Here is a 24,573-nt window from a genome sequence, read left to right on the forward strand (position 1 = left end):
AAAAACAAAAGCAAAGAAAAAATTACTTGATAAATTGAAACAGTTAATGTTTATTCACACCTATCATTTTTTAATACAAAGAATTGTTTTCTTGTGTCATATACATTAGTTTAAACATAGTTTATCGCATTAAATACTTGTTTACTAACATATTACACAAACAATGAGTATATATCAAAATACATATGGGTTAGGCAACAAGTTCTTTCAACATAAGATTAAGCCCTACCCAGTGTCAAATACATTGTATATATTATTGACTTAATCGTATTAAAGGAACTCCCCTGAGGCCCAAACGCAGACAATACTCCACTGAGGCTAAAATCATATTATTTGATGTTTTCACATATATCAAGTGACGCGCGGAGTAGAACATCTGCACAAGATAAACAAGAAACATACTTTTCGAGATCACTGACGAATTTTCGACATAGCTATGTCTCTGTGAAATGTGTGTTTGTTTATATGCAAACATTAGTTCTACCACGATTAAGCTGTACATATAAATATTAAGAAATGAAATTAACACCTTTCGCCAATTAGGACAAAGAAGATAGTTTCCTCTAAACCAATCGAAAGTCTTGTAACAAACTTTGCCGAAACACATTCCAGCAGACTTTTATAAGGTAACATTTTTATGCATTTTGTTTTTTATTAATAATGAAATTAATGATTTTTCTTTTTACTAGTAATGACTTGTTATAAGAGACGGTCCTCCTTTTATGAAAACATCTGGGCCCATTTTTTGTAAATAAACATTATGAAGCGTTCTAGTTCTCTTTATTTTAAGCACAGCTTTTATCAATGGAGTTAATTTTTCTTAAATATATTTTGTTCATCTGGAAAGGCATTGTTGTCCTTAAATGCCCCAGTAGACTGGTAATAATTTCAGCCTTCCAACTTAAAACCTCGGAAATATGTATAATGTTGGGCTAACAAAATAAACGAGAAATAAAAAAATAAGTCGGACATTTTTCTCAATACTATTTATTGAGAATATGTTTGCCAAGGTACATGGTCATATCTACAATACTGTTTCAATCAGAGAGCACTAAAATCAAGAATGTAAAAAAAGTTTGAATGGGCAGATAATTTACGTTACACACGAATGATGCTTTATCCAATTTTTGGAATTTTTACAGTGCCATTTTCCAGGGGAACTTCAATATACTTGTTTGTTTTTTGTTTCCGAGTTATCTCAATAGTGAAAACACATGCACTAACTTTATTCTAATTCAAAACAAACCAATTGTTTAAAATAATTTATTTGTAATAATTTCACATCAGATTTTAGCGTGTAGTAGATTATAGAAGTTTTCACAATCAGACTTTTAAACGCATATAACCTCACAATATAAATCACCTTCCCATTTCTCTTGGTGGACATATTGAAACCGGAAAAAAGAATATGAAGCCCCCTTCAGGCAGTTCATTCACTAAAGTTCAGATTTATTATTCAACAAAACAAACCTTTCCTCCCGATAAATTTTTTGTAAGCAATTACAACATTTCTCAATTTCCTTTCATTTTCGATCAAAAGTGGAAAACCCATAGCGGGTACATTATCTACAATACAAAAAAGAAAATTTTGTCAATCAGAAAAACAGGCATTTTATGTAACTTACCTGATTGAAGAAATAAAAACAAACATGTTTTAGAATTGCTAAATTATAAGACATTCATATGATAGTTTGTAGAGCTTGAACATGTATTTTTAATATTATTTAGTTCTGAGCACCTATTTACAACTGAATCCAGTCTTAGGGTTTCTAGTGTTGTACTCCTTTATTGTATTCATTTACTATAACCGTTCGGTTGTAAGTTGCTTTAACCAATACAACTTGAGAACGAATGCTTTTGCGAGCTATCTAAAATGTACCTAGAAAACAATTAACTGTTCAATGCTAAAGTCTGTAAAAATTGAAATGAATTTATTTCGCTAATTTGGTCTTTATAAGCTATAAATAAAGCATAGTAACTAATTGTCGAAAAGTAGCCTCCACGAACACATGATGTATACAAACTTAGACTTATATTACATGCAAGTTTAAACGGGATTTATCCCCTACTATGCTAGCTATTGCGTAACCAAATTTCAACTTACTTGTCGTTTCCATCTACATCTTTTCCTCTATAGCCGTCTTTTCCGATGATGAGGTATTGTTTACCTTTCTGTAGGTTTGGAAAATGACAACTTGATTTCCAGAACAGTGTCAATTCGTCGCCTTTTGCATGTTGTTTGGCACCTTTATTATAAAATATTTGTAATATTTAGCATAGTACAAAAACATAATTTATTACATGACTTTACATATTATTGCCTAAAAGTGAAAGATCAAACTTGTATTTTTTGACATAGTATACTTTAAACACAAGCATAAGAATCCTTCGAAAGTTCACAAAAAAAATGATTGCTTACTTACCTGGGGTATAGTAAGTAGTTGACTTCAGTTAATGCCCTTGGTATTTTAGAATCAGTATCGTTCTTCCACCATATACTTGTAACTTTGATTATATCGGCTGTAAACAAAGAAAATATAATCAGTGTTATCTTGGAATTGATCATTTGATTTTTTACATATCTAACACTTTATTACATTAACATACAATAACGTATAAATAATAATTATTGTCTTATACATAAAAACACAGTTTATATTGTACTTTAAGCTACTGTTGTCCTTGATTGCAAATATATCAATAATTTCTGTTTCATACAAAAAAAAAAAAAAAAAAAAAAAAAAAAAAAAAACCAACAACAACAACAACAAAAAAACCCCCAAAAATTGTTCAGATTATATATCGTAATAATTTCAATAATTTTATAACGTTATACACGTTATTTGATAAATGTACGATAAACGTTTCTTTGCCTCAATGACCGGTAGATTGATCATACAACATGTGAACGTTTCTTCAATTGAATATCATTTATAAAAGCACTGTACCAATGATATCAATTTATCGTCTCAAATACCAAATACATATTGTATACCCCATAAAGCTTTGTTATTTTTTCCTGAGTACATACTGTCAACATGTATATGAGAAACATATCGTACTCCAGTCCAAAAATAATATCATATCTTTATTGTACTTGAAGCAACAAAGTTTTATCAAATTGTCAGAGAAAATGGTGTGAAATAAGGTCATTATACATTACGCCGTTCACGATATAGGTTTGACAGTTGTGTACCTGTCCAGTAGAATTAATTATTGGACTCAACAATGTATAATAACATCATAATATCAATTTCTTGTTCGTTTTAGCGAATTTCTGTCTACTTTAAATGAGAGTGATAAAAAAACACTATTTATATAATTTTCTTTGGCGAATGAATAAATGTTTGCTTTCATCTTAATTCATTCTACCTTTTATTTACACAGGTATTAGTTACAGGAACTATAATACAAAGGGCCCGAATGGCTGTATTTTTGAAAACTACACCTAACGTAAGAAGTCTTATTTAAGTGTATTGCTAGCTTAAAGATTCTGCTTGACTTTGATAGGAAAACTCACTTTTGAGTCTGTATCTTTATATTGTGCAAAACAAACTTTATTGTATTCAACTCCTTGAAACGATATTTCTAAAAGAAATGTTTGTTATATTGTTGAAAGATACGATGTAATATAATAATTTCGGAAGGTTTTCTTTCTGATTAAATCATCAAGAGGGAAATGTTGGTTTTAAAAAGAATATCATCTAAGTTGTTCCATTATCATCTATTCTCAGGTATAAAACATATTTAATAGAGTTTTGTTTTTAAATTTAAAGGTAAAAATATCAGTAATATTGAACTCAAACTCTCAATTTGCAATTATGATTTGTGATTTTTCAAGGCACGTTAATCCAGAAATTCTACTTATCATACAGCTGCAAAGAATTTTTTTTCTCTACATATCTTTTAGCAAGATATTATATGGACTTCTTCGATAAAAGATGTCAATATTATGTTTGGTTTTTTGTTTTTGGTGAAGGAAGAAAGCTTATCTTTATTGATTTTGGTACAAAATTATATCGTCTCGTGTGGATAACTAAAGCTGCATATGCAATTATAACAATTACACTATCATTCTGCTACTTACGAAAAGAGCGAAATATCGCAATTGTTCGACACAAATTATTGGTTAAGACCTATACAAAAACAATACAAAAAATAGAAAAAAACCGTTCATCTCGAAATAGAGAAATAGATATTTCTAGTACAGTACGTCATATCTAAAACCCTCAATGGTGTCCCTTTAACATCGTACTTTTACACGTGTAAACGTCACTCTTCTTTAATTAATGCGAACTTAATGGTACTGTAATTCATAGACAAACCATAGTTTGCTTTATCCACGTTACATGTGTATTGAAGCAACTTGATGGCTGGTTTTCGTCCGTTCTTAAGCAAGTTCAAAATCTCTTTATCAACTGAGACTGCACAAGAACCTGTAATATAAAATAAAATTATATGAAATATCCCTTCGGCGTGGAACTGATACCCTCAAGAGCATTGATCAACAATAAGCACATTTCCCATGAATATTTCAGAAATTATATAAAAAAGAAAATAGAAATGTAACATTTGGATGTTAACATTTTCTCAGATTTTTATAGTCTAAGACAAATAATATCTTTTTCTATAACAATATTTTTATTATCTGCTATTTAAAACTATGCCGTATTGGATAATATATCATACACATTTTATTAACAACATATATACATACTTATCTCGTGGTTTGTTTTAGCTAAAATATATAAGTTTTCAAAATAGCGTTTTAGTAAAAAGTGGTCAAGGCACAAACACTAGACATTGAAATGTGTTAAATTGCCATGGAAAACGTAGCCAAAATGTTGTATAGGAGAAAGTGAGTATGTCCCGCTGTTTAAGCCAATCCGATCTATGAAAATCTTGTAAGCAGAGTTTTTCGTGGCAAAATTTGGTAAAAAAAACTTGGTGAAAAAAGAAAAATAACAGCAGCAGCAACAACAACAATGAAATATAACTAAACTACTACAATAGTTTACTTACTTTGCAGACATTTACATTGTTTGTTTTTAGAATCACATTTGTAGTCCACAGCTGCACCTTTGTTAGGACCTGTTCCATATATCTTGCGACAATATTTATCTGCAAGAGATCAATCAATTAAATCATTAGCTGAATTGAAGTTTTTTTTTGTAAGTGATGAAATATATAGAGTTCCTCTAAGAGCAGCATGCCTCCTGATTCATGCGCTAATTTTGAAGAAAATTTCTTTTGAAAATGTATTTTATAGTAAGTATTGAAATTAGATCAAAGAAAGTGATATACAGTGTATGTACACATTGTAAACAACACTTACAATAAAAAATAAAAAATCATTCGCACATAATATTGTTATAGAACAGGTTATATGAGGAATATTTTTTATAGTATTTGCGGTTCGGCTAAAGACAGTATTTCGTTACAGCTAATGACGGCCGTACCAAGTTATGTGAGACAAGGCCATTATTCCCAAACATAAATAAACATGAATCTTTAATATACATCACTGGTTATGTGAATTATTTCCCCTTGTAACATTTTGTTACAATTATCACTTGAATAGTTTTACTTTCCTATAAATCTTAGAACAATTTTGTCAAGTTTGATTTTCTTGAACTATTTTGTCTTATACCGAGGCATACACCTTTAGAGTAATCTTTCCTTACATCAGGGAAAAAAACACATACAATTGCCAACTCATATCAAAATATCACTTAAAATCTATCAAAAGTCCAGCGATAATTATTCGAATTGTTCATTTCATTCATGGACTAGTAATACAAACTTAAACGACAACAAAGACTGCAAAACAACGACGCGTTCAATGTAAGTAACTAAATTTCCAAATCCATTCATCAACCAATGTATTATGTATTAAATAAGAACAATACCAAAAACTGTCCATTTTCAAAGACAGTTATAGTGCATAAACTTAAAAATTTCATGCAAAACAGTGTTCATGTGTCATAAAGGTAGCAATATGTAAATAAGGTAGTATTTTCACTTCTTTAGAATTTATTAACTTTAATAGTTATACCAACTGCCAATTGTGAAAAGAAGCTAAACATTGTTCAACTAAATGTATATTACAAGCAGTAATCAGTTGGACCTTAAACAAGTTACCAAATGAATAAAAATAAATAGTTTTTGAGAAATATAAATAATATGAGCCATAATTACTCTTTGATTACAATGTATGAACAACTCGATGGTTTTAAATACAAAGCTAATACCCTCTAACAATGAAGTAAGCTCAAACATTAAGAATAAATCGTGTTTAAATATAAAACAAGTTTAAGAACACACAGTGTTCTAAGATATCAAAATACAAAAAATTATTACCTCGTTAACGAAACAGGAGAACAGAAATGACAAGTATGTCTTTATTATTTGAAACTATATTTGAACTGTTGCCAAGATGAGTGGGAAACTTGAACTAGTATGGAAGACACGTACAAGAACCAGCGATTATATACACCCAAATGGAATATATATGTTTCATATCATCAGTTTCACTTTTAAAAAACACCTTCCAAAGTAAAAGAAAAATAAACAAGTATTTCCATCTTTTCCAGATGTGTTTATGAAGTTAATACTGCTTTGCACTTACATGCTGTAAAGTTATTATTTACAGGACATGTTGTCACAATAATTTGCCTTATAATTAATTTCTCTATCCTAATACTTACTACTAGTAAAAATTTGAGAATGATGTTTTTGTACTCCAAGGATCCTTTGACTTGTGTGGAGATTTGACAAAACGAAGGAACAAATGGAATCATGAAGTGCTAAAGTTTCTGGCGCTATTCAAACCAAAACTGACAAAGAACAAAATCAAAGCACAGAAGGCGCTGAATTTGTTCGGGTCTCAGAATGTAAGAAAGGTACAGGTTGTGAGATTATATGTATAGTGCCACCAATGCTTTCCAGCATTTTAATTGAAGTAAATTGGCTATTAGACTAATTGCAACACTGATATTCAATCCAATGTTTATTTGACTTAAACAATTTGAAAAAAAAAATGAGTTGCCTTTACTGGGATTTGAACACCAGACCTCTCGCTTCCTAAGCGAGCGCGAAAACCCTTCAGCCATAGTGAATTTATATGTGAACGGCCTGAAGAAAGCCATATTATTCTAAATTAGGGCTTGTAACGACTTTAACTGTTGTTTAACACAGATGTAAATAATCCTGGAGCTTACTATAAGCATGTATATTTATAAAGAATCAAAGACCCTGACCACCCAAACAAATAAAAATGAAATGGAAAACCCGACGGTAACCGCTCAGTACAAAGAAATCAAAAAATTATACCTGGATCATAGTAATCGAACACATCTACAGAGACAGGTTGACGTGACAGTTTGTCACCTTCAAAATCATCCACGAGCCGGAACACAAAGTCGTTTCTCTTTGACGTCAGCTGTGAAATAAATATCCTATATAAATTGTTTGTAGAGAGTGAGGTGTAAAATATGTTATGTTATTTAAAGTAACATTAATGTGATTTGTTTTTTATGTCTAAACAACAGAAAGTAAATGAAATCATAATAGCTGTCTACAAAGTTTATAAAAGTCGGCATTTTACTCCATGCCAATAAGTCTCATTTACAAACACAAATAAAACAAACAAACAAAACAGCAAAGTTCTATTTTGTCAGACTTGTCGGATATGTCTGATCCCCTTTCAAAATTCACAATTCTATTTTGTTAAGTCTGCCCATTGTTTTCTCGTTTAGGGACCACATGCCGCTTTTCATAGAATCGAACTTAGTGTCAAATTGAGGTTCCATGATAACCGCTATATGAACACATCTGTGGATGTTTGCAATTTCTAATTTCACCATTTTCCTTTAATTAATTGATTAATTAATTAATCAACTATTTAATATATCAATTAATAAAGGAGTGAGTCTTATAAGGCGATGGCTAATCAACACCTTTGCCTCAGGTTCACACAACCTTCAGACGCAGCCAGCCCGCGACATGTATTTTTGTATGTTTTTTTCTTCTTTTTCTTTATCTCATTATTGAGAGCACATGACATTAAATAAAACCCAGATATTTTACAAAATGATATATCAAACGTTTGAAAAATACAATTGTATGTAATTAAATATCAATAATCACCGTGTTTAGATAAAACACAACCAATCCGTTACCATTAGTTGGCATCTCAAAGTCATCCATATTGTCGTTGTCTCTGATGATCTGAAGCAATGCCCAGTAAAATAATTCAGTTTTACAAGTGGTTAATTTGTATATAGAGGTAAAGCCCAAAGTAAAACAATAACAACAGTAAGTAAGAAAATTTTGTTAAGATAATAGCTATAGTCAGTGATAGTCAGTGATACAATTACAAAAAATACGGCAAGCAGGTGAGAAAGTATTAACACAATTTGCCAAATGAGACAAAAATGATTCTATGATGAATTAATTGTTGGGTTTTATAATAGGAGTATCACCGTTTACGCAATTATATAAAAAAATACTTAAATATAAAGATTTTTCCGAACATCAAAAATTGTTTTACTTTTTCCATATCTTCTTTTAGAACTGTGACGTCAGTTTCCAAGTTGAAGTATATCATAGACATCCCATGCTTGTTGCCCGGAAGTGCACTTTAAAGAAAATTTATACAAAATAAACTTAATATCAGTTTACATAAGCTATAAAGCTTAATCATTACTTTATTTATATTCTAAAGAATTAAAATGCTGAGTTTAATTAGGTTCGTTTGATTTTGAAATGACTATACAAAAGCAATTAAAACACAAACTATACTAGCCATTTACGAAACTACTTTGCATATCATAAAATATTATAATAATTATATGATAAAAGTAAAGCGTCTCAGTTATCGAAACATAATGCAGTTCAATCTGTATACTACATAACTCACGTATTACTATTCGCAAGCGCACATAAAACTTGTTACATGAATGTTTCATGCTGTTTTTGATACCTCTTTCAGAAAATATACTTAAGTTATTTCCACTGTTTCTGTATTAAAAGACATTGCTTAGAGAACGTTATTTATACAAATATTAATAGAATGTGCATTCACGCGTCGCCAAATGTCAGGATAGACGACAATTATAACAATGACAACAAGTACATTTCTTGTCCATTGAATTTAGTTCAACAAATTTCAATAGTTATTTTCATTTTGCATATCAGAATAGAAATAGAATTTACAATAAATAATGTTTACCGTAAGAAACCATCCTAACACTTGCATATTTAAAAGAAATACTCAGTAAAGTTAAAGAGGGAAACCTGAATGTACCACAACAGACCTAAAATTGAATATTATTCCAAGCTCAATTTGATTAAGCCTCTTCATAAACGGGCCTCTTCATAAACGGTAGCGATATATGCAGTTAACGTCTAAACAACAACAAGCACAATTCAAGCATTATTTAACTAATTCAATTAAGCTGGACAATGGTATCATTCGAAATCATCAATGAACATCGGCAGATAAGTTCATATAGTGGTATACATGGTCGAATCAATATGTCTTGTCGGTTCTGATTCTTGCAATATTTTACGACAATGAACTCAATTCAAACCTATTTCCTGATTTATAAAAAGAACTCACCTTACACTGAATCGAATACACTTCATGTTATCTTCAAGATTGGCTTGAGCTTGCCTTTTTTTCCTCCCAAATTTCGGTATATTTACAATAACAGGAGCCTTTGTTGTGAGCGAATTATAGTTCGGTACTGTAGGATTAGCATAACATGTGCCGCACACGTCACATTTCCTTTAATAAAAAAAGAACGTTTGCAGACGTCGCAGCGTCAGGGAGGTGTGGATTACAGAAGAGGTGACGAGAGTTAGTGTATAAATTAAGAAACCACAGACGGAGGTGAGTGAGGATGTGTATTAGAGAATGGATCACAGACAATAGGGTATTGGAGAGGTTATTAGAGAACGGTTAACATACGGGGGATAATTAAACAGGGTATATTTGATCAAAGATGGAAGATATCACGGTGTGAGGGACAAGAGAAGGACCACAAATGGAGAGAAGTTGGTGAGGTGTAGGAAAATGATCACAGACGAAAGTTTTGTTCACAATAATACAGAGGACGATTCCGTATATCAAAACATAAACATAAAAGCCATTTAGAATGTAAAGACCGTATACAGAGAGCAACAAGGATAAGCATTACTTGTATGCATGTATCAGAACACCACTAAATATAAACGAATTAAAAATGTACTTCACACGGAGTGTCAGATAAATGATATCAACGATGAAATAATGATAAATTCGTTTAATATATAATTCTTTGAACTGTGTGAGGAAATTAACCCGAATAAAATGCAATATTTTACATATTGAACAGCTTAATTTTGTGCGTCCAGTATTGTAATTTAATATATAATCAGTCAAACGTTTCTGCCTTGTATAAAACGGGATAGCCTCTTAAATGATCATTATGTCCAGTGCATTTCATATTTTAGAAAAGCATTACCATGTTGCATTGAGTAAGACATACAGGAGTGATACAAATGAAACTTGAATATACTTACAAATGCTTAATTGCGACAAACTTTAGTTTGGGATATAAATTCAAGATCTGCATATGGATTGATGCCGACAAAATACTTACAAAAGACTCAGCGATGAGGAATGATTTATATTTACAAGCTTACTGATTATTGTTTCAAATTGACTCAAGACATTTTATTTCATTCCAAAAATTAAAGGAGCAAATGCTCATCAACCCTAAAATAGCATTTCCGTGTCAATACGGTGCTTGTCTAAACAAGCTGCTTTAACTATAATTCTATAATATTAATATTGAATTAATATATAAATATTTGACGGTTTATTTAGAAACGAGTAAGCTATTTTAAGAAGTTTAAAGAAGAAAAGAAGTAGAAATAACAAATAGAAATAGGGTCTAAAGTTACCGGCCATACTTTGAGAACGCAAAACATTTTCTTGCAAAATGATGCTTAAAATTGCCAATAAATTACAAGTCATGTTACTAAATAGTGAAGCTTTACCCAAGTTTGGATATATTTCGATCACTCAGGGGTTTGTATACGTCGCCCACATCAATGTTTGATATATTAAACGGGCAAGTTTCGTTGCTCTTAGCAGGTCGATTATAACGTAGTTCAATCCTCATTCTTCCACTTCCAGATGAACCAGTCACCAACACGTTCAATTTACTGTCACCCTTTTCAACTGGCAACTTTAATAAAAATTTAAACAGTGTTTTAATCATAAAAATGCCAATAAGAAGAAAAAACAAGCAGAGAAAGACAAATTAGATATTTGTCAATTTTTACAATTAACAGCTACAAAGCTTTCACTTTCGAAAAAAAAATGATATCTAGAGACAAAACTAGCAAAACGTCACTTATGTCTTAACATACGCAAGTACCGTTCTTCAGCAACATACTATGGTCACCTTTAATTCATTTAGTATCTGTGTACATGAGTAAGCAATGACCATAGATGCAGTGAACGCATTTAATGAAAGTCATATAAACGATTCTTGAATGTTCGTCTTTTGCATTATTAAGCAAATATTATTTTATATGTATTCAAAGAGGCGTCCATGGCCGCTTTACTATGGACACGAATCCAGTCTGGGACTGTTATCCAGTTAGCTTACAGAACCTTGTTGGTTCTACTGACGTACCCGTTCGCCTTCACCAATAAAGATGGAAGCTCGCCATAGTTCATTCAATGTGTTGGTGCAACATTAAACCTAAACCAACCAAATAAATAAATATATTAATAGATACAAGATATTTGTATTTGGTAATCATCGTTATGTACATAAATTATGTAGCGGAAGCTGAATATTTCATTCGTTTTTTTTCTTTATAATACCGCAATACAAATAAGTTGTTTCCATCATACCTTGTCAGAAATTTTTTGTAGTTTAAACTTTTCATTTTTCAGTGATAATTGTTGTCCTTTCCAATCATTTGCGGTAAATGTCGCTTTAAGGTTTACAGACGGCGAGAACGTCCTGATGTTGTACTGGGAAAGTGCTTGCAGACCAACCACAGTGTCCTATCAAATTAAAATAGTGAAAACAAATGTAAGTCTTAAATGACTAGAAATGTGTCCATAGGACACGGATGCCCCCACACGTCACTGTTCTGTCAATCTTATGACTCTAGGTCAAATATTTTTTTAACTACATGTGCCACAAGTTGAAAACTAAAAATCAACAAAGGGCCATAATTCTGTTAAATTTGGTCGCAGCAAAAATTCCTTCCTTTACTACCATCTACACATTAAGGTTGTTAATCCCTGGAAGTTTAAGCAAAATCTGCCATCCGGTTTAAGAGGAGTTGCGTTCACAAAATTTCTACATAGTATATAATGAAAAAATCAACAAAGGGCCATAATTCTGTTAAATTTGGTTGCAGCAAAAATTCCTTCCTTTACTGCCATCTACACATTAAGGTTGTTCATCCCTGGAAGTTTAAGCAAAATCTGCCATCCCGTTTAAGAGGAGTTGCGTTCACAAAATTTCTACATAGTATATAGTGAAAAAATCAACAAAGGCACATAATTCTGTTAAATTTGGTTGCAGCAAAAATTCCTTCATTTACTACCATCTACACATTAAGGTTGTTCATCCCTGTAAGTTTAAGCAAAATCTGCCATACGGTTTAAGAGGAGTTGCGTTCACAAGATTTCGGGACGTACGGACTGACGGACGGACGGACGGACTGACGGACGGACGGACGGACAAGTGCAACGCTATATGCACCCACATTGTGGGGGCATAAAAAGTGTTCTACATTGCTTACTAAAACTATAATATCTTCTTATCATAAATAAAAAAAACATTAATACGCAATATATTTATTATGTTATAGAATATTTAGAACAATGTAAAGTGTTCACTAACTCTAAGAAATGTTTAAGCAGTCAGGTATTTCAATAGATAGAGATCTGTGAAAAATAGGAATGTATCGGATTCAAGTCCTGATCAGACTGGAGTGCACATTTGTTTTATTCAATGAAATTAAATCTAATCACAATTTCCTTAAACTTTATATTTTCAGTATAAAACCTATTATTTTTGCGTCTTTTACATCTATTTCTTCGACTTTACATAACTTTCCACGTTCCAAATGTCTTTCCGTTTAAAAATTGTAAGTACCTGTGTGCTTTTAAAAACGCCTTGTGCATTTTGTTGCGATGTCAGCCATCGTACAATGTGAGCAGCCTTCGCCATGTCATCAAACTTCAACATTGCCAAAAGAGCGTAAGCCGTTGTTTCAACAGCATAAGCATCTGTCGCACTATTGCCAGGTTTTGCCCAGTAAATATTTTCTGCAATTGAAAATGAATAGCATATAAAAGAATGACCCAGCACAATGTTTTAAATTGTAAAGTTACCCTTCTTTTTTAATTTCTTATTTTATATCACTAATGACCTTCTATTACAATTTTGTTTGACTTTTAAAGCGAGTTCAATCAAACGTTTCTATAGGAAAGAGGATGCATCTGTCTAGTGAGGTTCAAGGTGGCACAGTAACTATGTCTACCTTAAAGGTTAATAGATACAACAACAACATTTAACAACAACCATTAGAAATACCCATTCATTGGCTAACGAGGCACAGTTCGTTTAATATAATTGATTTTGTACACATAAAAAATCGGGCAAAAGAATACGCGTAGCATCTTTTTCTCCAAATTAATGAAAACGCAGAGCCTAAATACAAAACGTAAAAGAAATATGCATTAATTCAAGTTGGAAGTTGATCCATGCATTGATTCATGAGTAAAGGAAAATGAAATATAACCTTGTTAAAGTTTAATAAATAGGAAAATAAATAGTTTAAAGGGAAAATAAATATATTATTCTTTTATTTTAACCAAAATAAAAATTATCAGTTAAAGATACTACATACTAATTTTGTTTATGATCAATTTAATGGTTCATTAAAAGAAAACATTTAGATATTTATAATTTAATATACAAGATTAAAGTTGTTCATCTGTTCAAGACACATACATGCAAGGATGCAACAGAGCTAAAGCATTACTTATCTCCTTTTTGTGAAACAAAATCGAACAGTGATCACATGTATCGCGTGATAATCACGCATAATTAATTATTTTGGTGTGATTGGGCGGATTTGATATTTGAGTGCTTTCTGTAATATGGATAATGTTAGAATAACCGAAAACATTAACGGGCCAAAACTAGAATTTGTAATTATCAACTCAGTCTATTAAATGTTAATGAAGGTGTACTACTACTGCTGTGTAGCAGGCGATCCAAAATTCATTAACGAGCAAAACCCTTTCTATCTAAGCCAAAGAGAAACAAAAGTATCCTTAAAAAGATACCCGGCCGAAGTCAAACTTGTTAACTTGCATATGATAAGCTACTACTAACCATGTTAACCGCAAACAGAACATTGTATTCGTCCTCAATAGTTTTATTTTAGTTCATTTTTACCCGCAATGTGTTTCCCTATTAATTGGCATCTTAGATTTTAACATTATTACTTACATTATTTTATTTTAATCACAATGGAATTTGATTTGAATAGGAATTTATGATAAGCAAAGATTTAACAGATACTGTACACTAATTCCACGGAGAATTTTGCATCTGTAAATTAGTCGAAAGTTCGTTTCAATCGTCTAATGCCCGGTTCGAGAAGAGAATATAATGACTAGAACAGCTTATAAGTGAAACCCAATCGAACGCAAAAGTATCAAAGAGGCCATCTGTCATATCTAATTTCATATATTTATTGAAAAGAAACATCTAGAAAATATCATTATTTTGTTTTATATTTATTCTGACTTATATCTTTTTCCATCACGCAATCGAACATACCTCTACCTATAACGAGCTCTTCTAATCGAACAGGCTATTAGTGTTAAAATGACCAATGAAAATTCTGCCCATATTCATTTCTTAACTGTTAATTTTAGCAAAAGTCAAGGTGAAATCAGACGGCCTTCGGCCGAAAAAAAACGTTGCATATGCGCAAGAACTTGAAAATCTATTCAATCATGTAAAATTTCATTCAAAATGCATAAATAGTACATGTATAATAGAAGTAGTCCGGACAAATTTATTTATTAAAGTATTAAAGGGTCGTATCTTTGTTTAAAATCATAAACCTGTTCTATTAGACTTGGTACTGATGATACCTGAGTGTAAAGTTTAGATGAAATACTTGTTGAGGGATAAGTTGTGTGTAGGTAACAAAACTAGTTAACACAATTTTATTGTAGGTCGATTGCTCAGCACAAATTTATTTAACCAAAGGACCAGTTTAAATAGGCAAATAATTAAGGTACCGAGTAATATTAGTCTGGACCAACAGAAAATAAAAAGAATATCTGATCAGAAACTACTTACAGTAGGTAAATGCATTGTTAACGCTTTGACAATCATAAAAAGTAAATGCTATAATCAACAAAATAATTATTCTATGGTTTTTCCTTTTCATGATTTCTCGAATTAATCTTAAAATATTCAGATGTGGTTATATAGTTACACTTGATAAATTAAATTTTGACACATGGCAACACAATTATTGTACTTACTCCCATTTGACTTTTCAATCGACACTAACATGTTCTTAAATGTCATCATGTGTTCACTTTTAGCCAAAGCAAGAGCGTATGTGGTTATTGCAAGATCAAACGGTCTGTTTTTCAGCCAAGTTGTGTCCAAAGTTTCTAGGTACTTTGTTGCAAGATCAATAGTATGATTTAAGCTCTGAAAGAAATGGATTCAATAGATACGTAGAAAGCAGTTCAGTGAACGTGTTAAAACTGACATAAATGGCCATTCATCAAAATTTGCCGTAAAATGTATAGCCAATCTAACAGACGCGAGTGATCAGCGTTACAAAAGGAGAAAGGTGGTCTAATGGCTATCAATACAGTGATCAATGGTTTTTGTCCTTGAAGGACCAGGTCTTCTTTATATAGCATCAATAATTGTTTTTCCCAGGAAACAAACTGGATAATGGTTCAAATTCATCATTGACGAGCTTAAAAAAGTATAAAGAACCTTAACTTAATTGACAATTTCACACGAGCAAAAATGAAGGTTATAAACATAACATAGTTTGAAATCTAGAGTAACTAACCAGAAGGATATGACTAACCGATAAAAAGGTGATGATTAAGGTATGCGTATAATTACCAGTCGCTCCGGAGGCTTCAATGATAAGTCGGTCTATTTTACACAAAATTTGCAATGCCAATTCTGATCTTTTGCACCAGTTATTTATGAATCACCTATATTAAATTTGTACACAATTAAATTTAAATGATATAGAAATATGCATTGTGATTATAACGACGACGATGATAATGGTCATGGTGGCGGTTGTGGTGCTAGAGATGATGATGATGATGATAATGATGATGATAATGAAACTAAATGTTTTTCATACCGACTGCATTACATTACACTCCAACAGACTTATTAAAACAAAGGCAGTGAGTGAAGGAGTATGTCCTGCTTCTGTAGCTCCCTATAAATAAAAGAAAAGTTTGGATTAAATATCAGTCAAAAAGAAAATAAATTTAATGAAACATACTCTTATACTTTTAGTAATAGTATTATAATATCTCAGTTTCATATTTTGCATCATAGAACATTTTGTCATAGGGCAATACGCGTTTATAACTACCAAAAGGTTTCCAAAATGATCATCAATGTTCTGATCTTTAAAATTATTGATTTTAATTGTACAAAGCAAAGTAAAAACTGTTTCAGGGAAGGTGAAAACTTACTAGTGGACATTGCAAATACGGTTTATCATGTTTTATCAAAAGTGCCAATCACGTAAATTAATAGCTTTAAATTTCTTTTCTGGAAGCTAGTTTAAAATTGATTACCTTTAACCATGAACCGAACCTTGTGTCTTGTATCTCCTTAAATTCCCCTTTCGCGTTCATGTGATTTTTCAAAAAGGTTATGGTTGGATGAAGATCATTTTTCTCGTCTAGAAGATCATCGACAACAGTGTTAGCATGACAGAATACTTTGGCTACAAACGCTGTCAACCTTCATGAATTAAACATTATAAATATAATAAATGGCATATCATACACGTCAGAAAATCAATGTCTGTTAACCATGTAGACATAACAAATTTACAAACCAATTCTTTATGTATCAAACAGTACTGTAGAAGCAATAACCAAACGAAATGAAAGAATGAAACATTATCAATAATTGCTTACATTTCCCAAAGAAGCAATGTCGTAATTTTTTTCGGTGATTGCGATAAAATGGCTGAAATGAATTCTGTTTGACTGATATATACCCATATCAGTTTTTACCAAATGTCTCGCAATAATAAATATATCAGTGTATAGTGTAGTTATAACTTAAATTTCAAAATTAGATTTATAAGTTTTTTTGTTTTTGTTTTTTTTTTTGTTTAAATCAAAAGTTCATAGTTTGCATCTTGGTCTAATCTCCTAAGCAGATAAACATGAATTTGTATCATTTCTTTACTTAAACACATATAAAAAGTAAACTTGTAAAAATCTTTTAAATCAAAGTAAAATGTCAAAACAAAGCCGATCAATTCAGTGCTACCTTTGTTGTACATATCATCATAGCATCTTATCATTCATATAAAAATGCAATAATTTGAATAATAGATTCTCACTTATTCAAAACGTAAGAAAGAAAATCTGAAAGCCACTCGCCCCCAGATGGTAGAATGAAAAAATAAATGAAATAAAATTCCAAGTAAACGATAAATACTAGTTTAATTAGGTTTAATATATAAATCCAGTACTAATTTATTGGCATCTGTATTCCAGAAAGATTGTTGACAAAAGCGTCAATATATTGTGTTTCAATGCAAACTTTACTGTGTAGCGTTTCTAGCGCTGCAGCCATTATAAATAGGAAATACAATTTATTCACTATGGTCACGTGTCACAAGAGTGATTCGCAAAAATTCCGGAATACGGGTACGCCCGATCAATATTCGTTAATAAGTAGGCCCTAATCATATTTCAAGTTAATGCTTAACTCGATATACTTGTCATTATAATTACTACAAATCAGTTTATTCTTCCACTTTATGCTTGATACAAACCCGGATTCTATACGTCCTGGATCACAGGTCGCGATATTGTCCTGTAATATCACGTGGTATCAGAAATAACTTAAATGTATGATTAAAAAAGTATACCCTGTCGGCGGAAAAGCGATCAAAGTGTTAAAATAAGAACATTTTAAAGTGTCATTTCAATTTCATTGTTTTTGAAGAAAGATTTTGAAATATTAGTAAGACGGAAGATTTTCTGTTATCTTCTTCTGTCACCTCGGTACGGAAATAGACTCAGCCCGCTGTAGTTTGGAAAATAATTATATAAAATCTGAAGTGATCCATCTCTGGTCATCCCTTTTGAGACTGCTAACATTTTCAATTGTGACATTTCGGTGTACTTTAAATGTTGTTGAGTTTTGCATCTTTGCAGGATTTCATTTCTGAGTGGAAGACTTCAGGAAGTACTATGCTCCGGAAAACATCCAAGTTGTTATCATGATTATTTTATAGTGATTATACAAATGAAAAAAGTTCAAGGGCGTAAGTATTATTTTCTGTGCTAAATTTAGTTGGATAGTATTGTTGTTAAAAGCTATGGTGTCCAAAATTTAGTCTCATATGTGACTGATTTACTACATGATGGATGGGTCGAAATATCAGTATTGGAGGCATGCTGCTTAAAAAACAATACATTATAAACATGTATATTTTTAATAAGCATCACATCTTTAAAACGTGTTCAAGATATATTTGAATCACTAGGTTTAGCAAAATTCTTCTGATCATCACGGCAATAACTTATGCAGCATTAAAGTTTCTTCAAATTTTAGGAAGATTATTATCAATGACCCTATTCCATTATACCAATACCCTAGATGATAATGTTTACGATGGATTTCTTACCGCAATGCATGTAAATATAACTAACAGATTGCACCAAAAGAACTTATTTCATACATTGTGATATTTAAAGAAATGCGATGGCCTTTTGCTTATTTTTGAGCCAATGGTCATTCGTTAGTTAAGCTTTGTCGGTAAGATGTATGACAAACACGCTTAAAATATTTATATCTAAAAAAAGTTATGTAAAAAATCTGGAAACAAAGTCCCGCTATGAACTGATCATATGACATCCTCATTAACAATTGATCTTAGAGAATATTTATTTATTTCATATATATCATGTTATTTAACGTACCAAACACTTGTTGCTCTGTAAATGCCAGTATGTTTGTCATTATTACAACAGGAGTAGGAGCCATCTGAATGTCGGAACATGCTCTTCTCTCTATTTACACCTACAAAGATAGATTCGCGTTGATGAAGAACAGTGTTGTACGACGATAGGATGCAAAACAAACTATTGCTTGTTTGATTTTATTAAAAGGCGAAACTTTTGTTAAGGCTTGCGTCCGTCCACCCCGTTTAGTAAACAAAAAGATAAACATTACAGAATAACTGAAATAGATGTAAACAACTTTGTGGTCGCTACAGAATAACAAGGTACTAAAAATAAATGTACATAAATGTGCAGGTAATGACGTCTATCTGTATGGCAAACAGTCTTTCATACGAGTATGAAAAGATAGTTTCTTAAGCTTCTTTCTCAATCCTTTCAAATTGCTATTACTAATTTGTCATGTAAATGAATTATTACTAAGTAAACCAAATAATGTTAAAACAACAAGAGCCAGGAGATAACATGACTTAACCTTGCATGCATTTAAAGAATGTATTCCTACCATCTCGAATATGAGTATTGCCGGTGACCTCATGATCTGCCGTGACCTGATTGGTTTGCTTCAGATACATCATGGCGTAGACATTTGGGGCGGTTGTGGCAATCGTCTGCTCTCCACAACCATGTGGACATCGGAATAAGCTATCAACGCCGCTAAGTATAGTTTGCACTACGTTATCCATGACATTTGCTTTAATGAATTATATAATAAATTAACGCGGGTTTAGCTTAATGTAAAGCATGCATATACAAGACAACTGCGAGATAATCATAAATTATATCATATCGGAATTTCTTTAATTATTGGACACTTATCTCATTTACAGATGAAAACAAATTTGGTTATACAACTCAATAGAACATTTTCAAATATATGTTCTGTAATATAAACAAACATAAAGTTGTAGAAACTAGGACTGAGTCAAGAAGTGTATGCTTTCTATATTAAGAAAGACATGTTAATGTATTTTGAATAAATTTGGTATCCCGAATAAATATTTAAATAGCAATATTTTTAGACAGACTAATAATTTCGTGCTTGTCTTATTATCATTGCTCAGCACCCCCAGGCACAGAACTATTTGTATTTATTATTTACAGTTTCTACACTATATTATAATCAACAACAAAATGCAACGTTCAACTAACGTTTACCCAATAATTGCATTTTAAATTACTATATACGCATATTCTCTTAAGTTTATTTCTAAAAGTACTTTTAAATGCAATCATAAAAGTGCATGATTCCATCTCCATATGCGGGTTTCTATAAATTTTGTATGCCATGGTTTATTGTCACAATTCGTCATTATAAACAACATACCTTGTAAATATGCTATAGCCGATCCGGTACCTTGGATTGCTATATTTGGTAATGAAAGGTCGACTATAGATACTTGCTGTGCATGTCCAGTGTTGGAATATTTAACATCTGCGAAATAAAACATCCTTAAAACGGTTTGTCTTGTAAAATAGGTTTAATCAGAAAGCCTAAACTTGCAGTATTCTTGTTATTGATTTGTTTTTCATTAACTTTAAACAATCAATTAATGCTTTTATTCCAAAATGAGTAGGTAAAGAGCGTCGTCAGACAACACGAATAATATGAATTTATGCTGGCTTTCAAAAGATCTACAAAAATAAAGATTATATCATGATATTTTGTATTCTAAAATTATAACAGTGGCACAAGACATTTTTAAAAGTATTGCAGGTCAATAGTTAATATTTTACTTGCTGCCCTGAAGGGAACCTTACTTTTCTGCAAATAATGTTACTTATTCATACTTGTATTTACTCTGTCGCTATCTTCACAGTCTTCACGTTGCTTGTTTGGATCTAGACAAGCTTGAATTGTTATAATTTCCTGAATACCCTCGTTCTGTAAATAAAATGTGTGTGTATTATGACATCTTCTCTAAGACTTCTTCTCTGTTTGTGTGAAATGAATATAAAGGTATGCAATCAACAATATGCATACACAGTAGAATCCCTACTTAAGACAAGTCCAAAATTAAGATCACTCGCTATTAAGACCACTTTTTTAAAGTGACGGGATTTTCTGTTCTTAATGTCAATGGTTACATGGTCTAGAGTAAAGATCTCCTCACTTATTCACTTTTAAGACAACCAGGTTCAGTCCCAATTCTTTGTTTTATTCTTTAAATGAACCCACTATTGAGACAACTGACATTAAAATACAACAACTACCCGATCTTAAATTTGTTATGTTGTTATTATCTGCTTGAATGCTCTTAGGCATGTCACTTGATTTCACTAGTTGTAAAAACTGTAATAATTGGGATATTGCATGAAATAAGGTGAAATAGTAAATTTTAGAGTAATTTAATATTGCTTAATTTAATCAAGAGAGTGTTATTTTGTCGAAAGACAACAGTGCTGACGGTTTACTGTCATACCATCATACCAGGATAATTGGAAAACAATACTGCCACAAAAGAACAAATATTATTGCTACTCATATGAGAGTTCTATAGAAATGAATGAAAGCTTTAATATAACATACCACAACATAGAGATTTTTTTCGATAATGTCAACCATTGGCATTCCCGCTTCAGTGACGATGGCTGTAATTTTCACCGAAAATTTTCCCGCTTTCAATGGTATCAAAGGAAATCGGACAGTTGTGGCACTGTTTGGACCCACTTCAATTATTTTTCTTGGCGAGGGCTTACCCGGTGCTGTACCATAACATAAACCATCCACTGCCTCCAAGTACATGTTTGCCTTGAATTTAGCACACAGGAGAATGTTAATTGAAGTTCACCTTTAAATAGATCTAACTTCAATATCAAATAATTTAACCACATTGACATGTTTGCAGAGAAAAGGTCTCCGAAGAAACTTTATAATGAATTACAACTTTCGTTCAGAAGCATATAAATATTAGTACTTGATCAGATTTTAAAATTTATATATATATCTTTTGTGAATTTCCTCAAGTGATTATTTAAATGATAATTGAAACAGACCCCTTAACAGTTTTGACGGTGCTTTATTAAACAGTAACGGCGCATTACAAGATGACAAACCGATATGACTTTTGGGGGAAAAAGAAAAATAACAAGCCTTTAAAAAACATGAAACTGACTTTCTTTTGATAGAATAGCTTAAACCCTTACATAGAAATATTTTCTTCTTTTGTCCCCTTCTATCTGTAAAATCTTTCTTATTTCATTTGCTTTTTTAGTTTTTACATTGATTGAATTCACTATATATTTGTGCATCACATAATTTACAGGCAGAAATGATTTACGGAAATCAAATAGAGTCGGTAATAGTATTTAAAGAAACTTTTAAGAATTGAAAAAGATAATATAAAAGTCTGGAAACAAAATGATCCCTCGGAGGCATTAATCACAACAAAATTACATGAACATTGCAGACTCGGTTTGATTGAGTATGTTTATGAGGAATAATGAGTAAGTGCAACATCCTTAATATAAAGTCACTTTGGTTCGCCACCTTGATAAGCTGACATAGTGATGATATATGTATTTTCCTTACTGATTTAGGTGGATCATTTTCCTGTCCGTAATTAAACAGTGTAGCCTTAACGTCAAATAATTCAAATCTTGTTGCTTTGTATGGAAGGTCTAGTTGGATGAAAAATTTCCTAAAGACTCTTACATCTACTGGATCAGCAATACACATCCCAATGTTTTCAGTTATTCCTTAATAGGAAAAAAAAACAAAGTTAGCCAACTCAGTTGCCTGAACTAACTTTTATTATGTCGAGAAATAGATAATCATACAACAACATTTGTAAAATGATCATGCACAGATAATTCAATGACACCTGTTACGGTCCTTAAACCAAGACACGGCAAATTCGGTTCAGTATCCCAGTTTATTTTGACCAGAGCAAACAGGTTAGATAAAGATCAAAATATGATACATTGCAATAAATATATGTATATTTAACACCAAAATATAACATGATAAATGACAATAGAAAATATTTACAAAGTTATTTCTAAATACAGGGCAATGCTTTGCTTAACCATCGAAAATGAAAGAAGGGCAAGGTAAATTCCAAAGTTTTATTTCAATTCTCAAAGAAATAGGACTGACGTAACTTGAGTGTATCTTCAGGATGGTTACGCTGACTTAAACGTAAGAGTAGCATAATTTCACTGATAAGCAACACTTAAAATAAAAAGTACATTGTTAAAATTTTTTGAAAGGAGAAAATATTAAGGAACTCAAGCAATGAAAGTTTTAAATTACAAACCAATAGCTTGTATCATCCATTCTGTTATTGAATCCGGGTAACTATATGCTTTACTTTCTTTTCCTTTTCTAAAATTGAAAGTGAGTTTTACGGTTATCAAAGTGTAAAACTATTTACAAAAAGTAACCAAACTCTTTGAACCTTTTGAGCGTAATCAGAATGTGTGTGGTATGTAAACCACAGATCAATAAACACACCAAATTTCATTTTCTAGAAATCGAATATAAAACTTATACTGTAGTAATAGAGAGATGTTGAACTTGACAATGAAACTGTTCAGCAAATGTTTTTCTCTAAATATACCGTACAGGATTATCATTTAATGAATGTTTTCGTTGTCCGCCCCCCTCCCGGCATGGAAAACATCAGAATCGGTAAAATAATCTAGTTTGCTGGCTCGATCATCGGGCAAGACGACATTTCTTCGTGAAAAGGATTTCGGACATTGATTTTAGAATCTTATGGTCATTTGCCTTCCGCCCCTGATTCAGAACTCGCATACTTATAGATGTCGATCTCTTTTATTATTCCTGGTTATTTATCCACACGCATAGCTGTTGCACGGTTTTATTTTACTATGCGATTCCTCACCATGTAAAATATATCTTATTGTAATTCATTTTTAAAACATAATCCTCCTACAAGCACGTATAAAGAATAACAATAACCGGTTGCTTGATACAAAAGTCAAATAGATAAACGAGATGAAAATCTAATAGACCTGTAAACCAAATGTGAATTACAATAATTGACGTGTATTGTTACAAAATGTTACTAGAATAACAGCAGTGCATATTTTTATAAACCCCCGACTTGCGATTTTTGGCACGAAATGTGTCTTCATTTTTCTGCAGATGTCTTTCCAGGTGAAAAAAGTGCATTATCCCTGTATTACAATTAAAACAAAATCATCTGTTTCAGTGATGATAATAGTAATAGCTTGAATAGCAATTATGTTAACAATACATGTTTAACTTATTATTTTTAAGATTTTGAAAGTAA

At 31.5% G+C, this 24,573-nt stretch overlaps 1 protein-coding gene across 1 annotated transcript in view; it reads right to left on the reverse strand.

Moving 5' to 3' along the window:
- Positions 1-1,562: 1,562 nt before the first annotated feature.
- Positions 1,563-24,573, reverse strand: part of LOC132751272 (complement C3-like) — a 46,703-nt gene continuing 23,692 nt past the window's right edge. Inside the window, exons 20-41 of the mRNA XM_060741428.1 lie at positions 23,572-23,639; positions 22,845-23,011; positions 21,843-22,064; positions 21,104-21,197; positions 20,640-20,747; positions 19,818-20,006; positions 19,274-19,373; positions 16,901-17,069; positions 16,453-16,533; positions 15,593-15,767; positions 13,176-13,348; positions 11,915-12,070; positions 11,047-11,237; positions 9,623-9,790; positions 8,552-8,639; positions 8,149-8,229; positions 7,333-7,441; positions 5,023-5,121; positions 4,326-4,436; positions 2,424-2,520; positions 2,169-2,246; positions 1,563-1,566 (exon numbers count right to left, since the gene is read on the reverse strand). Coding sequence (XP_060597411.1) covers positions 1,563-1,566; positions 2,169-2,246; positions 2,424-2,520; positions 4,326-4,436; positions 5,023-5,121; positions 7,333-7,441; positions 8,149-8,229; positions 8,552-8,639; positions 9,623-9,790; positions 11,047-11,237; positions 11,915-12,070; positions 13,176-13,348; positions 15,593-15,767; positions 16,453-16,533; positions 16,901-17,069; positions 19,274-19,373; positions 19,818-20,006; positions 20,640-20,747; positions 21,104-21,197; positions 21,843-22,064; positions 22,845-23,011; positions 23,572-23,639 — 2,728 coding nt within the window. The remainder of the gene's footprint in view (positions 1,567-2,168; positions 2,247-2,423; positions 2,521-4,325; positions 4,437-5,022; positions 5,122-7,332; positions 7,442-8,148; positions 8,230-8,551; positions 8,640-9,622; positions 9,791-11,046; positions 11,238-11,914; positions 12,071-13,175; positions 13,349-15,592; positions 15,768-16,452; positions 16,534-16,900; positions 17,070-19,273; positions 19,374-19,817; positions 20,007-20,639; positions 20,748-21,103; positions 21,198-21,842; positions 22,065-22,844; positions 23,012-23,571; positions 23,640-24,573) is intronic.

Source organism: Ruditapes philippinarum, unplaced genomic scaffold (genome assembly GCF_026571515.1).
Source record: "Ruditapes philippinarum isolate M1 unplaced genomic scaffold, ASM2657151v2 ctg4293_1_1_1_1, whole genome shotgun sequence".
NCBI classification, from domain to species: domain Eukaryota; kingdom Metazoa; phylum Mollusca; class Bivalvia; order Venerida; family Veneridae; genus Ruditapes; species Ruditapes philippinarum.